The 18,165-nt window shown below is 33.4% G+C and overlaps 1 protein-coding gene across 1 annotated transcript in view; it reads right to left on the bottom strand.

The window, feature by feature from the left end:
- Nucleotides 1-2,193: 2,193 nt before the first annotated feature.
- The window catches only part of LOC149803008 (exportin-6-like), a 142,767-nt gene continuing 126,795 nt past the window's right edge, over nt 2,194-18,165 (bottom strand). The window contains exons 20-24 of the mRNA XM_089952548.1: nt 16,646-16,757; nt 14,256-14,411; nt 12,762-12,860; nt 6,422-6,652; nt 2,194-3,124 (exon numbers count right to left, since the gene is read on the bottom strand). Coding sequence (XP_089808674.1) covers nt 3,023-3,124; nt 6,422-6,652; nt 12,762-12,860; nt 14,256-14,411; nt 16,646-16,757 — 700 coding nt within the window. The 3' untranslated portion in view covers nt 2,194-3,022. The remainder of the gene's footprint in view (nt 3,125-6,421; nt 6,653-12,761; nt 12,861-14,255; nt 14,412-16,645; nt 16,758-18,165) is intronic.

Raw genomic sequence — 18,165 nt, 5'->3', positions numbered from 1 at the left:
AAGCTTAATAATTTAGGAAAAAATAAAAGCTTGGAAGAAGTGGGGGGGGTCAGCTTATCTGCTGGCCAATGTCTAAACTTGACAGTTTTTAGGTCTTTTTGTTGACTTCTGTAATGGATGTAAATCTTGGGACATCGAAAGAAGAAACAAATATTCTGTCTCCTAAGACATAGGCATGTAAAAAAACTTTCAGTGACCTGACAATTATTAAACTGTTATAAAGTACTATGATTGATTTTGTTTTTGTTTTGCATGTGCATATTTTCTGATTTCTTCAACATGAAATTAAATAAAGGTAAATACAGACTTCATAATTCGTGGACTAGTTGAGTTTACCCAGAGACCAGGCTGAACTATAATGTACAGTACTTACACAGTACATAGTGTCACTTAAATCCTTATTTATTCCAAAAACATATCAGATGCAGATTTTGCTTTATTCATTGTTTTGACCAAATTGTATTCTTCCAGATAACATTTCAGATAGTCCTTAATAGCCATTTCATTTACACTAATCACGTGCTCATGAGTTACTCATTTTCCATGATACAAGCAATCCTACAAAACTGAGGTAATATTTTTTTAAAAAGGTATGCACGTTTAATTGTATGGGGCACATAATCAGCATAATTTACATGTTCACGAAGAGTGGTAATAATAAACTAAGATCAACATCAATCAATTTTAGTTTTGTGTTTTGGCTGAACAAACATCATAACTTTCCACACAATGGAAAGCTTGATGTTTCAGCATCTCCTGTGTTGATAGTTGGTGGATTTGTCTTTCGATTTGCAATGTGGACGTGCCCTATTTTCCTATTCTGGTCAGCTGTGGCCAAACTGTACAATAGCTAAAGATTAGTCTTAAATAAACAAGCCAGAAAGCCAGTGCAACAAATTAAATGTTAATCCTTATCCATGTAATTATTTTGTCAAAACGACTGGCCCTCTGCCATAATTCAAACACCATCTACACTATTGTGTTATGTAAGCACCAATAATTGATTAGCAAATAAAGGATTCCCAATTTTGTTGAACTAAAGGTATCTAAATAGGCAGCCTCAGGGTACCGTACATGCGACAACTATTTTCCCCTCATTGTATACGACTTTATTCCCTTATTGTCAACTCATAAAGCATTTAGTATTGTTTTAAAACATGTATTCTGAATTAGGTTTTTGAGGACACATTTGCTGCATGTTATGTATTTTCATTCCTTCTTTTAATTTAATGATGGTAATTAACATTGGTATATACAGTATAAAAATTTCAGGTGTTCACTCATGTAAGTTTCTTTCGTGGTAAAAGCACTATAGCATATAGCGTTACAGCATTCGTAGTGATCATTCTTGGGACTGAAATTAATTGTGGCCGATTTTATTGTTGTTTATTTTTTTTCTGGTTTCTTTTTATTTTTGTATTGTTGTAGAAGTAAAAAAATTTTTTTAATTTATGTGAACAATGTTTAAGCTTAACATTCTATGTAGTGAGGATGTGAGTTCTTTCTAATAAAGTAATTATTTCATTACAACAATAATTCACAGGTGACACAGTAGAACATGTAGGACTTTTCTTGTTTAGAAGAAATGAAAATCAAAGACAACGTAAATAATCGGGAGATATTATGAAATTGGGAGGTAGGCGTGGAGCAATCCCAAATATCGGGAATTTGTTTCCCTCCTGGCGTGAAAGTTGACAGGTCACTTACATCAAAGCAAACTACTACTCGGCTTTTACAGTGTTAGCATAATTTTTGAAGCATTATTTCTGAAACTTCATTATTGTATTTTCGTGATCATTAAAGTTTAGCACAATGGTGCCCATGATTTGACCCCATGCAATGTACTTAATTCAGCACATAATCAAACCTACAATGTACATGCAGTGGTGCCATTATGTAAATACGTTCAGCAGCCTAATTGGAGCGTTGAATCGAACTGCATTGTTGTTCATTGTATTGTCATACTGGGATTACATTTTAATGAGTTAGGTATTTACAATTTCAAAGCAAAGTAAAAACGTAATTACCGGTGCACTGATATGTCCAATGCAATAATGCATAAACAAACAATAACAGAGTCAAAAGGAAGAGGAAGTGTTACATCAACTTGTGATTGCTAAATTCTTGTCATTGTCGATCAAATTAGACACAAATCTAAATTAGGCAGAAACAATAAGAAAAGAGAAAAATAAATTACATTTCAAACAACTTTATACCATTTTTTAAAAATAATAATGCACATGAACCTCGAGATAATTATGCATGTAATTTTTTAAATACAAGTTTGCCTAAACAAATGCTCTTAGAACTTACTTCATGCATCTTGAAATGACTCGGGGTTGTGAGTTGGCTAATATGCAGGCCAAACACTTTTTAGTGTTCATACCTGTTTAGTTTGGGGGTCGGCTTATACGTCAATGGGTTTATACACAAGTATATACAGTAAATTAAAATGTGTGTAGAACATAAATTCCTGAAAAAACATAACCTAAAAACAAAACTTAAATGGAAACTTGGAAGGTGGAGGGTAACAGTTTATCCTGAAACACATTCATGTGCAACATACAAATGTATGGCTGGCAAAAATTATTTTGGGTAGTTTTAAGGTACCTCAAAACAAAAATTTGACAAACAATGTCAACATCTTCCAAGGAAGAAAACAAAATTATTTAAAATTCCACAATTTATGTTTCATGAAAAGATGTATCCAGCTGTAATAAAGTTTTATTTAATTTTGCTTTGACTGTTTAAGTACACAGGTTGTAAGAAACAATATGTTACTGGCTCATTCAAATACTTTCACATCATGAAGAAAGTACTGATCAACTATTTAACATAGTTACATGTTGTGTAAAAGAAAAAAACTAATTGTATAACCTACAATAAAAGATGAACTCACTCCAAATAGAAAGCATTATAGACCAGAGGTTAAAAAAATGCCTTTAAAATGTACATCTCCTAGAGATATTAAAACATTCCAAGGCAGAAAGTAAAATTTCTGTTTGCTTAACATGAATCCAATTCAAAAACTGAAGGATCCCGCTGGCAGACTGCTGTTGACGAGACGGTAGTATCTCAGATCGTTAACAAATCTGTGAAGGCTCTGTGTAAAAGTGGGAAGGTCCTGAAAGTAAACAAGTACCATGATGTCAGATATAGAATGCTGGATTAAAATACACCTCTTCCTTGATAACTCGTGCAAAACAGGATCCAAACAACTAACCATACTATAAGCAAGAGTGCAAGTTATTGAGGAATCTCTGAATAATGAATAAGGGGTGCCGTCCTGGCTAGACATTGAGAAAACAGAGAAATGGAGTGGGTGTTGGTAGCAGTGCTGTTTATTGGCCAAATAGTTTATTATAAACATTGATTGGAATAGTTGGCTATAAAAAGCTTTTTTTAATGAATTTTTTTTGGTATAAATTATTTTTGTTTTCAAGATACCCATTATCTGAAAGATTGTAGCAAAACAACTCCAAGATGATTCAAATAATGTATATAAGTGCCTTGTTGTGTATTTGCAAAACACTGTGTATTATGTCATTGACTTTTGCACAAGAAAACAAAGTTCCTTTGTTTAAAAAGTAAAGACATTTTGTGCAAAAACAATGTTAAAGCTCAATTTTTTAAAACTGTTTTATTAGTGAAATACTGACACTGTGATGTCATTGCAAGTATTAGTGAAACTTCCGTTTATCTTTGAGCAAATCTCTTGAGTGCCCAGACAGTAATTTTTTTTACTACAAACTCTCGAACTCAATTTTCCATAACGAACAGTACCTTTCAAACAAACCTTTGGATTCAATGAGTACCCCTTTCACTTATTTGCCAATCTTTTATCATATTTGTGAATGATAATTTAAGGTAGTTTATTCGTTACTTACACAATATTTATAAGTGTTCAAGTGGACAATTAAAATGAGTTGACCTGAGAAATGACTGCTAGCTCTTACGCAGAAAGAATCTGCATGCCTTTTAACTGTATTATTTATTCCTTTACCTTTATTTAATTTGATACAGAAGAGAGAATTAACATTAAAATATGAAACAAAGCAGGTCCAATTTTAATCGAGTATAACAATACAACCAATGCTGGTGAAATGGAGATCAAAACATCATCTGCAGTTAATTAGGTTGTCACAGAAATGAAGATTGGTATTTGAATACAAGACAGCATATCACATTTAGAATGATTACACTGAAACCAAATTAAAATATAATACTATAACACAAAATTCACTTGACAAAGCTTATTTCATTGCTACTGATTTCTTAAAGTGTTGCCACCAGTAGGCATTAGTGACATTTTCACTGGGGATGAAATAATTGATAAATTTATATTTTTTTCCATATTGATACTCATATCGATACAACATGTGAAGAATCAATACAAGCTGATACAAACCTAATTTACTCTTCAGCAGTTGTTTTGCCCTTTCATTTATATCAGTACGAAAGAAATCTACTGACAATACCCATCTGCCTTCCCAAAAGTATCAAAAAACAAGGTGACTGATATTGCCCTCCACTGACCGATTCCTTGCTGATTATTTCACCACGTCAGCAACCGATAATACACATCAGCATAAATGAAGACATTCCTGACTTGTTCTCCATGTATGATTTAAGTACTTCACTAATATTTTCATAACCACTTTTACACAAAGTTACTTTGCTTCTTCACATCTTGTCAACTTGTATTGAATATGAGAGCTACACTTCAGGCATCATGCAGTGAAATATGTTACATTCAATTCTGATTGGTGCTTACTGTTTTTCCCCATACTGAGAAAAACATTATTACCAATCAGAACTGCATGACACACCAGATGTACTGGTGTCCAGTCTTGATCTAAACAGATATGCAGCAACTGAGAAACTTTACGTAAAAGTTGCCATTGAATGATCTGTACGGTATTTCAATCATACATGGGAACTAATTAGTCTGGTATGTCTACTTTTACACTGATATATGAAATTTATGACTAAATATATTGATGGGATATAGGAAAAAGAAAATTAGCATAGAATCAGCAAGGAGGCAGATTCCAAGCCACACAAGTTATAGTCACCTTGTACATTTGTATAATTTGATTGGGTGTTGTCAATAATTTCCTTTTCACTCACAGAAATGAATACACGTGTCTGGGGCATCTGTTTTGCATCTGCATTAGTACAATGGAAAGGACTTGGTTGTTAGTCGTCTCTGCTGTGAGCTGTGTGATTCATTTTTCAATGCTATATGTCTAAATGCAGTTGTGATGCAGGGAAGAATGAGTCATCAGTTAAGGAAGCAGCACCCAACAAAACTAAATGTTGAACTCTGGGGTTGATGGAGTCTGATTTTGTGAAGATCAGCAAAAAGGGAGTGCATTTTATACTTTTCCCATGCTGACTTTAGTCATTCTGTCGTATATCAATATGTCAATAACAGCAACACTGCCAAGCATCAGGATGAAATACAGAAAGATCATTTTCAATTGTCTGACAGAAATATATAACAAAAATATATGTGTAAGTTTGAAATGGGGAACTTGGGTACCATCTTAGTCTCTAATGACTGTAAAAGTGAACAGTAATGACACTTTCATCATCTACAAACCCTCTAATGAACTACTGTGAATAGCAAAACTGGAAAATTAAGTTATAATATATCCCATAGTCCTGTGGACTTTCAAATCAGAAACTCTATTTTTATTTATTGTCTGTACAGTTGTGATTATGTCGTCGTTGTTGTTGTTCTAGGGTTTAATGCCATCATTCAGCACATGATAGGCTATACATGGTGGCCAGTATAACTGGTGGTGGAAGAACCCTAGAAAACCCAGGGAAGAACCACCGACCCACGAGAAGCTACTGGCAGGCTTGTGATTATGTGGGTGTCAACATGTGTGTGTGGTGATGATATATAACAATGCCAAGTCTAAAGGTTTTTTGCCTGATTTTATGTTAAATGCTTCAAGGCCAAAAAATGGAGATATTTTAAACCAATTTTCTATAGGAGTAGTTATTTTATTCTCAGCTGTGCAATATCATGTATTTATCACAAACTGACACCATTTGGGACAACCAAAAAAACATTTTAAGTCTTAAAAAAACCCAACACTTTCTGGAAGGTTGGCAGGTGTAATATTTCAGCTACCATTTTGTTCCGTTGAGGCATGCCAAAACTGAGACACAAGCACTAAAAAATAATGATTATCTGATGTCCAGTTTCGACAAGAAAGAAAGGTTTTGTACTTTTATGTTATGTATATACTTGCTTACAAAACAGATCCAATGGAAAACTGCAAAGACCAAGACGTGATGTCACATAACGCACTGGGTCTATGTTGTCTGCAGTTGGACCTGACATACAAGCATGTAAAAATGCATTATCTATATAACAAAAACTTGTGAGAATTCCACAGAATCCTACCCTGTCCATTTTGAAGTTCCTTCCCAGTATTGACTTTTGATTCTCATCCAGTCCCTCACATTCTGCTAGAAACTGTGGCATAAATTCCACATAGAACTTCTCAAAGTCAACTGAGGCCATGTTGTAAACTGTAACTACAATTTCTTCTTGGAGAAGGTCATGTGACTTATGGATAAGCACCTGTACCAAGACATTCATGAACTGGAACAACATTCCCTCCTGGAAAATTGTCTGAGAAAAAAAGAAGAAGCAGAAGTGATAAATTTGTAAATAAACTTCAAACAATCTATTTCATATGAGAGATCATGCTTTTGGGGCTTTTAATAGGGTTGTTTTGAAGGTCAGACATTCCAAAAATTACTACTGTATTTCTCTGATGATGATATGACCATGCTTAATAATAATCTCACCCACCTCCACTCTGAGAAACTTGAAACAGGTGGAGAGTCCCCCATAAACTGCCCACTGTCACTTCTCTCTCTCTCATTTATAACTTAATTTAAGAGTCAATTCTCTTTGTATAGTAAAAGTCTCAGCTGCATGACAAACTTCTAAAATTACTTCCTGATATCACTCCCTTGTCTTGCATTACTTAAAAGTTGACCATTTGACTATACATGCTGATGTAGTCATGCAAGAAGATCAAAGGGTGACTCTACCATGCGAGGTGGAAAGCAAGAATGACTTAACCCTGTGATTTTTTTTAGATGTACATTGGGCAACAGTAGTTCAAGACTTCTGAGATGTTCCCTCGCCCTAGTCAGGTAGTTCCAGTGTTGTGTTGTAGCCCAAGGTGAAATGTATTGCAGGCATCAAATATTGTTGATATCAATTGCACTGACAAACAAATTCTTACACATTCACAGGCATGTTTTAATAGATGACTAACCATTAACCCACTCTCATATGATAATGAAAATATACCAACTTTTATTTCAAACTTTAAACATTAATGTGTAAACATTAATTTATGTTTTATATATAGAAACAGTGAAAATTTACAATTTTCAAATAAACATTTTTGAAGATTTATATTGTAGTGTTTGCATTATTTTCTTCATTAAATAAGTTTGAAACTGAAAGTGAACCTGTCATGGGGAAATAATGGCAGACATAGCTGTATCTAGGAAGTACCTCTTCATTAGATTAAATTATCATAAATCAAAGGCAAATAAATTAGGTTAAATAAACAATTCATTGAAAACAAAGTCTAGGTATTATATGATTAAAGATGTAAAGATGTAGGTCAGGAACATAAGGGGCAATGCTTTACTGAATTCAAGAAGGTCTATGTTGATTTCTGACATCATTCATTTTTGTGGAAATGCAGACAAGACTGTAAATAAAATATCTAACCAATACATGATGATACTACAGGTACATAGAAAAATAATAAAACCATAAATCTGCAATCATATCAATGGGTTGCTGTAATGTAGCTAGAAAAGGAGTGGTGTATGGCACCATATTTATTCTTGGCTGTATTTTGATATGGTTAGAAAGAAGGGTCTAGTTCATTCACATATTAGCTTTAATGCTGTTTTACCCTTTTTGCAAATTTGTTTCAGCAGGTATTTATAGCAGGCACATTCAGATAAATTTTAGTATGTCAATCAGTGTTGTCATATTTATCTAATGAGATGCAATAAAAAATATTATCTGGTTATTTACATTAAAACTTTTTGGTCTAGACCTTTGAGAAAATATCCACAACAACTGATATAAAAATGAAAGAGTAGTTAACTGCACCTATTTTTAATTTTTTAAATCAATTATCTGTTGAAACATTGTGCTTATTAATTATGAATTGTGCAGATGTATTTGCAAAATACTTTGGTAGGGTTCCTGCATCTACACCCCATTCTCTCTTGCTAGTATCAGATGATGTTGGCGTTCCATTTAATATGACAGACTTAGTGAAAAGTTCAAGATCATTTCTTGATACTGTGGATAATTTAAATGCTAAGGACGAAGAATCCAACAGTGAGAAGGAAGTCATTGATAATTAATCTAATGGTGTATTGATGAAAATATATCAACAAGCATCCTAACCTGATGCAGAGTGCAGGGCTGAGTTGGCACTGTCAAAAGTATTTTGTTTAAGAATGTGACAGAATTTGCCAGGATCTGCTATCTGGACATAACGTGCCCAGGACCTTCAAAGGGGTATATTCATGCTATTGTTTAGCATACTTTTAGTGAGACTATGTTATAATAATAAAATTTACTATTGGCATCACCATATGTTGATTGTCATCATTTGATTATGCTAGTTTGAAAACAAACTTGTTTCACAGAAGAATATGTCACAACTCTAATATTCCACCCATGACAAAGTTAAAAGATGTGTGTGTTGATGATCAAAAATGCACCATAAATACTGAACCCAAATTACTAAAATTTAAGTATTTAATAAGTAAACATCATTTAATGTCATGAAATAAGTTTTAATGAGAAATTGTAGACAAATCGATTTATGTAACCAATTCAACAATTATGTAACAGTTTGTGCAATGGTACTTTAACATCATGATGTTGCACTGTGAAAACAATATACATTTCATCTCAAGCCCATGGATAAAATACTAACTCTATGGGGTTAAAAATAATTATATTGTATTCTTTTGTAAACATTACTCTATTACAAAATTTTAAAAAGTAAATATTAAAAATATGATGTCATAAGGCCAGTTTTAATGGCATTATTAATAAGCAAGTTCTCTTGCTCATAGTTTAAGTCATTGAAGATCAGATGCAGGATTACCTCATTAACATGCGTGAATCTTGCTTATTACCCAATTCATCCATGACTTTGATGAGGTAAGCCCATATTCCAAGTTGATTAAAACTGGATCAGAATTATGGCATTCAGAGTGATACAAAATTCAACCAATCATACAGAAGATCACATCAATAGTATTCATGGATCTCACTGATTATCAATTTTATACAAAAGCTTAATGATATCAGCATATATTCCAAGTTTTATCAAAATCGAGATCAGAAAATATGGCTCTGAGAAAAGTAGTAAACTTAATATATCCAGATGCAGGATTACCTCATTAATATGTCTGGATAATGCTCATTATTGAACTCATCTAATATTTTAATGATATAAGCCGTATTTCAAAAATATGACTTCCAGAACTGTAACAAGCACAACCAATCAGATACAAGATCACCTGTTAATATGCAAGCATCTTGCCTGTGGTGAATTTTTCCAAGATCATGATATTTTAAATATATATTTCATGTCTGATCAAAATCACTTCAGAAATATGGCATATCTATAATGTAACAAGACCAACTAATCAGATGCAATATTATCTCTTTAGTATGTATGAATAACATTAAATTCTGAACTTGTCCAAGATCTCAATAAAACCAGCTTATGTTTCAAGTTTGACAAAAATCAGAAAATAAATATGACATGCATGCTCAGTCAATCAAGTGCAGGATAGCTTTATTAATACAGGTGGATCTTGCTCATTATTGAAACCACCTTGATGACATAATCCCATATTTCAAGTTTGATCAGAAATGTTATTTTCAGAGTAATAACACCTACAATCAGATGCATGATCATGTCATCTGCAAATGGTGAATATGTCTAAGATCGTGATGACATACTGTTAAGTGTACATTTTTATGTCTGAGCAAAGTAGACTCAGACATGTGGTTACCAGAATGATAAGACAAGCAAATCAGATACCTCTTAAGTATGGATGAATCTTGCTAAAAATTTTTACAGCCTTCAAAATCTCAGTGATAAAAGCAAATTATATTTTTAACTCTTTAACTTATGTTGTTTATATTTAAAATTTAACTTTTAATCAGCAGTACATTGTCATTACTGTTTGACACAACATTAAACCAACCAACCAAACTGCCTGCTTCCCAAACAACCTACCTACTGTCATTGGGCAAACAAGACATAAAATAAAACACAGAAGAACATTCTGTGATATCAAAGTTGAGATACTATAATTAGTTGCATAAAAACCTAGAGATTTTTTTTTTTAAATTCCATTTTAATCACTGTTTAAGAAGCTATTATCACTGTCCAACCCATGATGCCAGATTTTACTGAATGGAATTCTCTGGCTTTGAGTAACATTAAAGTGACCTCCATTAGAGAAGTAGCTAATGCATCAGTAATTACACTGATTAGTCACTAAAGATGAGGCCTCACATGAAAAGTAGGCAGCATTCAGTCTACTTCCCTATTCCATATAAACATTCACAAATACAATAAAGAGTTAACCAGCTGAGGGTAAACTATTACAATACATCATTTATCATCATTAATATGAAGCTTATCACTGAATATACATATGTATTCCTACTTCCTACTGCAGCAGTCATAAAGAACCTTCTGAGTAAGCTAGTACTAACAGATGCATCAAGTTTCATTACTGGAGAATTAAATAAAAAATGTCAGGTCAATGAAGCATGAAATTAAGGCCACAAAGACCTCTTTTCACAGTAAAAATACAGTACCTGTCCATCAACTCTCCAAACTTCATTGTTCTGGGTAGGATAATACGCACAAAAACATTTATGGTCATGACATAAACTAAAATTTCAACCAATGATAAAATAAAGATCATGACGAGCTTTAATTGCATGGGTGTGATAATATTTACATAGATGCATATCATCACCAACTTCATGACTCAAGCAATAACATTGTCTTAAAATGAACAAAAACACAAAATGTACTAATTCTGAAGCATAAAATATAGGCCATAATGACATATTACTGAAATGAAGGAGTAGAACTCATTAAGGTGCATCCTCTCACCAAGTTTCTTAAATCCATATAAAAGACGGTTGAACCAATTATCTGGATTTTTTGGCAACGATCATTTTTCCGTAGTTTTTGCTAGTATGTCATAAGTCTGTATTTTAAGGGTAATTTTTTTAAGACTTACAGCAAAATTATAAGAGTTGGCAGGTCTGATTTTCAAGCGCTGATTTCACTGGCTCAATGATGACATATTTCTGATTATGCGTATTCACGAGAAATGAAAATATATGACCATAAGCTAACATTAGTGAAATGAGAGCATGCAGATTTTCATTTGTGGCTTAAAATAATGTGGTCACTGGCTAAATACAAAATGTAATGTATGTCGGCAAAATATGAAATGTAGTTTACTATGACCCTTTTAAGTTATGAATGAGAGCATAGAGATTTTCATTTGTGGCTTAAAATAATGTGGTCACCGGCTAAATATAAAATGTAATGTCGGTAAAAATATGAAATGTAGGTTACTATGACCTTTTTAACTAATGAATGTGTGGTACTAATAAAGATGTATATCACCATCTAGCTTTATGATTCTGACATTAACAGTGCTTAAAACTGAACCCTAACCAGTAAAGCATGAAACATGAATCACAGTGACCAACTTCTGCTTTAAAAGTGTAGTACTCATCAAAATGCATGCCCTCATCAAATTTAATGAATCTAAATAGAACATTATATATGTTGTTATTTTTTGGGGTTTAATGTCATTTCTAAGCACAGGATACATGGTGGTCAGTATAACAGGTGGAGGAAGAACCTAGGAAAACCCTCTGTAAGAACTATTGACCCACAGGAAGCAACTGGCAGCTTTCTCACATGCCCACACTGGCTGAGCCAGAGACTCAAACCCACATGGACAGAGATGGCAGTGATCAGTAAATGTAAGCGCTTTAAACCACTTGGCCACCTGGCACCCTTATAATGGTAGATATATAGGCTGCAAAAAAAACTATTTTGGTCATGAATTAAATATAAAAACTTAAGTTAGTAAAATGTGAACTGTAGGTAATAAATGGTCTTCTCTTGTTGCGAAGGTCTGATACTAATAGAGATGCATACAATCATCCTGTTTGATGATTTTTAATGAACAGAACTTGAGAAATAAACTTAAACTGCAAAATGTGACATATATCAGTGAAGCAAGAAATATGGGTCATGATGACTTATTTTTCTGAGATGAAAAAATGATCAAGATGCATACCTGCACCAAGTTGTTTTTAATTTCAGGTATGACAGTATTTATACACTATGCAAATATTTAAGTTAAACACAAAAAGTTAAAACAAAATGTGTAATTAATGTACATCTATGTTATCTCCCTCAGTCCTGTGAATTTTGTTAGTCATACATCTGCTTCAGGTAATGCAAACTGTCAGAAAAGATTGATAAATTTACAATACCTGCCAATTATTAGGCCCAGGTTTATCTCAGGTTACTACATATTACATGAATTTTTGTGTATTTCACTAACCTTACACTTAACAGGTACAAAAACCAAATTTTATTTGAATGATAAAGCAAATATACCTTGCTGTACAGCTTCCACTTTCCATTCAGTTTTTCTAAAGACTCCAGATTCTGGCGAAATATGGAAATCTCTGATTGGAGAAATGACTGACCATATGACTGAAAATAACAAAATAAGAAACATAAACATTGAAACTTTGAGCTACTTCCATGGCAAACTGCCAAGAAATTTTTTATGACATGCTACTCCCAATGACCTTGATCCTGGGGTTGTGAAAAAACTTAATTACAGAACAGAACAAAACTTGTATTAATATAAGTAAACCTCAGCCCACATAGGCAGCATATGAGAATACCACAAATGCTACCTTTCTGTACATCACTAACATGGATGCAGATACAAATCATAGGCCAACATTTACAATCAAAGCAAGATTCTGAGTCAGATGAAATAATTTATATTATCTGATAATGAACACATTTGTTTCGAAAACAGGGTGTCCTTGTTTTTGCAGATTCCCCTGAGGTGTTGGCCATCATGCTGGTCTTTTAAACAATCCATTGTTGATGTAGGTTCAGTCATTAATGATCACTGATCCTCTCCAACTTCATTTATTTTCCCTCATCCTCCTCTTCACACTGATTCCCATCATCGCTTTCCTCTTCAATGGGTATTTCAAGATCAATTTTACTGAATGAAAATTCAGAAAATTCCCCAACAGAGCAAGTAATGTAACCTTTCCTCCTGGCAGATGATTCTTCTTGTTTTTCTTCATTCAATTTTCAAATAACTCCTCTAATTCTGGTGCTATTAAAATCAAACTTTCTTTCCTCTTTTGTTCTGTATTTCCTCTGCACAAGTATAGTTACAACTGACGGATTGAACTGCATACTTAAGTGGTATATGGTGGTAATAAAAGCCAATGGCATGCATAATACAAATTCATCATACAGGATAAAGGTCTATGCTAATATGATTCCTCAATCATGGCTGCTGGTACATATACAAGGTTAACTGCACCACTTCATCACTGCAAACAGAGGACCTGGCAGGTAAATTATGATGAATCAACATGGTGGTAGACAATAATGGGCTAAACAGTTTTAGAGTTTTGCCACAGGACAAAATGTAAATCATGGACGAATGGACAAACATGGACAAAATCATTAAATATATTGAAACTGAAGAATAAAGGATACCAAAAGATGCATTCTGACCAAAAGTCTAATTAGCATATGCATATCAACTTTCATTTTAGATATCCTGAGTGGTTTTGGAGTTATGCTCTGGAAACAAAGGATAAAACATTAAAAAATATTTAAAGTGAAGAATTGTGAATAGCAGGAGGCACATCAACACCTAATATATATTCCATATTTCACAGAGATATCTTGAATGGTTTTCAAGGTATGCTCCAAAAATGTGATGGACTGAGACATGTACAGAACCCATTTCTACATTCCCCACCAACTTTGAGAGGGATGGGCAAACTTCTCTGGACATTAAGAAGTCGTTTTTTATAATAAAAAAGTAAAAAGAAAATTGACACAAACCTGCATAATGGACACGAACTGCTCCATGTTCTCCAGAGTCTCTGTTTGATTATGAAGTGCCGTCAACACAGAGCCTTTGAAGAAATAGCGCCAGTTATTAATGAGTAGCTCATGGAGAAGCTGGTAAAACACCTGCTTAATGTCTGGAGACTGCCTCTGAAGGAAGAAAAAGGAACACTAGCATAAAAAGAGGACACACACAAATGCAAACACACTCTATCCTTATGAATAAATGAATAGGTAGATTCATTAAATTGATGTGGATTTTTGATTTTGACTGAACTGTTTGAACCTTGAACCTATGTCAAGGTATTTATTTCAAAGAAAAATCTTTGTAGACACACAAACAATTCATCCATGTGAGTGACAACAAAAGTACCTAGCCTTAATAATATGAATAATGCTTAATAAAGAATGCTTGCCCTTACCTATGCATATTCATTTCCAGGATAACAAAGAATCTGAGGCAACAATGTACATTTACCCTCAATACATGGACAGATATATATATATTAGGGTGAAATGATCAATGGATATACTATATATGTATTATTTAAATACTGATATTTATATTGATTGGTACAAGAGGTGAAGACTTAATATAAAAATGATACTTACCCTATATAATTTTCTTTAATCTTCAGCAGCTGTGAGTAATTCTTAGTCTTTTACATTTTAATTCTTTATACTGGTAATTTATCCGTGATAGTGTTAGCAGGTGCATACATTTATTTATGTAGAAAAAAAAGAAAAACTATTAACGACTCCCACTAACCTTCTAAATTAACAAACACAAGGTGCCTAACTTGCATGGTTTGAAATATGCACACCCCCCCATTCCATGCTGGTTATTTCATCCTAACAGTATGCTCAGAAACTGAAAAGATATTCCAGATTGGTTCCCCAATGTATAATTTAAGCATTTGACTGAAGATTTCGTAACCACCTTTAGTACTGCTTTACATCTACTTGTATTAAAAGAGGTTTCCGGGATGTCACACTGTGAAATGTTACATTCAATCCTTTTCCAGCCCAGAGTAAAACAATAACCACCAATCAGAACTAAATACAGTTTACAACTTAAAAGGTTGCTTCCTTGCTCTGGATAATTCAGGATCATTAGTAATTATGTTGATATCAACATTAGTTGCTGATGAAGGCAGTGTGATATTGCCAAACATTTCAAACCGTTAAGATATTTATGCTCCTAGTATGGGAAATCACTAATGATCATAATAACTACCGCTTGTTCACTCTGTGTCAAAACAGAATTATTAGCATTCAAACTCAACAGAAATGGATGAAAATCAACAGAGAAACTTTGCAAAAAAGTGGCTGTTAAATTATCTGTAAAGTACTTCAATCATACACGAGTTCCTCTGTCCATGGCAGCCTTTATGCATTCGTAGGGTGTGAATGATTTGGCTTTTAGTCATCTCTGCTCACATACATAGACTTGTTCTAGATATGATTTTTTCTTCGCATGATGAAATTGTTCTATTTTTCCATTTCAATGATAACACCATACTGCCATCCAAGCTTAAAAGACTTGAAATTGGTGTGTGTGTGTGTGTGATTTAGATTTTTAACGTAGCTTTAACAATTTTTCAGTAATATCGGTTGCTCTGAAGTATGTTAAAGAGGCTGGAGTCTAACCTTTAGCTATTATGCAATTTGGGCATAGATGACTATAATATCAAATGGGCACATGGGGGGGGGGGAGAATAATGCATTCCACAGGGAGAAATGGCATGTCCTTTGAGAATTTCATGTGAACATTTACTGAAAACGATGCTTATATATGCCACAAAAACTTCCAGATGGTAGGTCCTAATCTGCATGTTTTCAGATTCAATCTTCCAACTTGGTTTTTTAAAAGATTTATTGTTTGCACGACATGCTAGAATAACTGTACGGTATTAACTAAATTTATTCAATGTCTATTTGAATTCTTTGGAAATCTTTCTGTACATTTGAAACTTCAGCACAGAAGGGGCATTTTTTGTTGGAACATATTCAGATTTCTTAGAACTATTGGAATTTTAAGGACTTTAAGGAAATAGGAATTCATTCACCATGCTGTAACTTAATTTAATTCCTTCACTCCTGTATTTTGAGAAATAAATTATTATCAATTACACAAAACTTGTTTGTTTTGCTCTTTCTTGTTGTGTAATTTAAGTCCCTGGAGTCCTAACACAATGAATGATTGTATTACTTGTCTTGTGGCCAGCATAGTCTAGAATTGTAAATATTGGTATTACATTAGGTATAGATTCCTTGATAGCTGAACCTGTCCTCTACATTTTTATTTCCCAGAGTAAAGAGAAAGTAAAGGTTATACATACGTCCTCACGTTCATGTATACACAATGACATAACTTTATTTACCTGGGCAATGATGGGATATATTTGTTCCATACAGGTAGTTATTATATTGGGTAGGAATCTTTTAAAGGCTGCACCTGGCTCCTGGCAAATAATTTCCAGTATCATCAAGAATCTGAATTTTAAAAAAAATTGAAATAAGAAAAATAATTCAAATTACCATAAATCTAAAGATTTTTGCTGTTGGTAATTTTCTGTCATTGTTTGCATGTCTTAGGATTGAAAAAATTACAAACACAAAAACATGTTTCTCAAAATTATGAGTACCAAAATAATCCTCTCTGTGTTACTGGTTGAGTGGTTTTTATGAAGACAGGTGGACGACACAACAGATGATACACAGTGGATGCAGGATGATACTTAAAGCTCGGTTGGTCTTACAGAAATGTGAGCTAAAATATTTAAATTGCAAGAAATGTGAAAAAGGGCATATCTATACCACAAGTCTAATATAAATATATCAACCAAGATTGTTGGCTGGCTGGCTGGCTGGAGGGAGGGAGGGACAAAACAAAAAATTATTATTGTATTGGTTAGACATTTCAAGACAAAGCAGCACAAAAATCTGAGTAAAATGCCAATCATAATGAAACCACAAGGGTCAACACAGGTTTGATCTGATGGTAGGATTCAAACTTGCACTCATATGGTCACGAGTCCAACAAGCTAACCACTGAACCAATGCGACAAAAATACTAAAAAATGCAGAAACTGAAGAACTGTATATAGCAAATGGTACATTTGGATTATCAGTCTAATCTATGTACCAGAACTGTATAAAGCAAATGGTACATCTGGATTATCAGTCTCATTTATGTACCAGTACTGCATATAGCCAATGGTACATCTAGATTATCAGTCTAATCTATGTACCAGAAATGTATAAAGCAAATGGTACATTTGGATTATCAGTCTCATTTACGTACCAGTACTGCATATAGCCAATGGTACATCTAGATTATCAGTCTAATCTATGTACCAGTACTGTACAAGGTAAATGGTACATCTCGATTATCAGTCTCATTTATGTACCAGTACTGCATATAGCCAATGGTACATCTAGATTATCAGTCTAATCTATGTACCAGAAATGTATAAAGCAAATGGTACATTTGGATTATCAGTCTCATTTATGTACCAGAAATGTATAGAGCCAATGGTACATCTAGATTATCAGTCTAATCTATGTACCAGTACTGTACAAGGCAAATGGTACATCTCGATTATCAGTCTCATTTATGTACCAGTACTGCATATAGCCAATGGTACATCTAGATTATCAGTCTAATCTATGTACCAGAAATGTATAAAGCAAATGGTACATTTGGATTATCAGTCTCATTTATGTACCAGAAATGTATAGAGCAAATGGTACATCTCGATTATCAGTCTCATTTATGTACCAATACTGCATATAGCCAATGGTACATCTAGATTATCAGTCCAATCTATGTACCAGAAATGTATAAAGCAAATGGTATATTTGGATTATCAGTCTCATCTATGTACCAGTACTATATAAA

The sequence above is a fragment of the Sinohyriopsis cumingii genome, chromosome 3 (assembly GCF_028554795.1).
Source record: "Sinohyriopsis cumingii isolate HCF-2022 chromosome 3, ASM2855479v2, whole genome shotgun sequence".
In the NCBI taxonomy this organism is placed as follows: Eukaryota; Metazoa; Mollusca; class Bivalvia; order Unionida; family Unionidae; genus Sinohyriopsis; species Sinohyriopsis cumingii.
The sequence above is the reverse complement of the archived record's forward strand: the minus strand, read 5'-3'. Positions and strand labels throughout refer to the sequence as shown.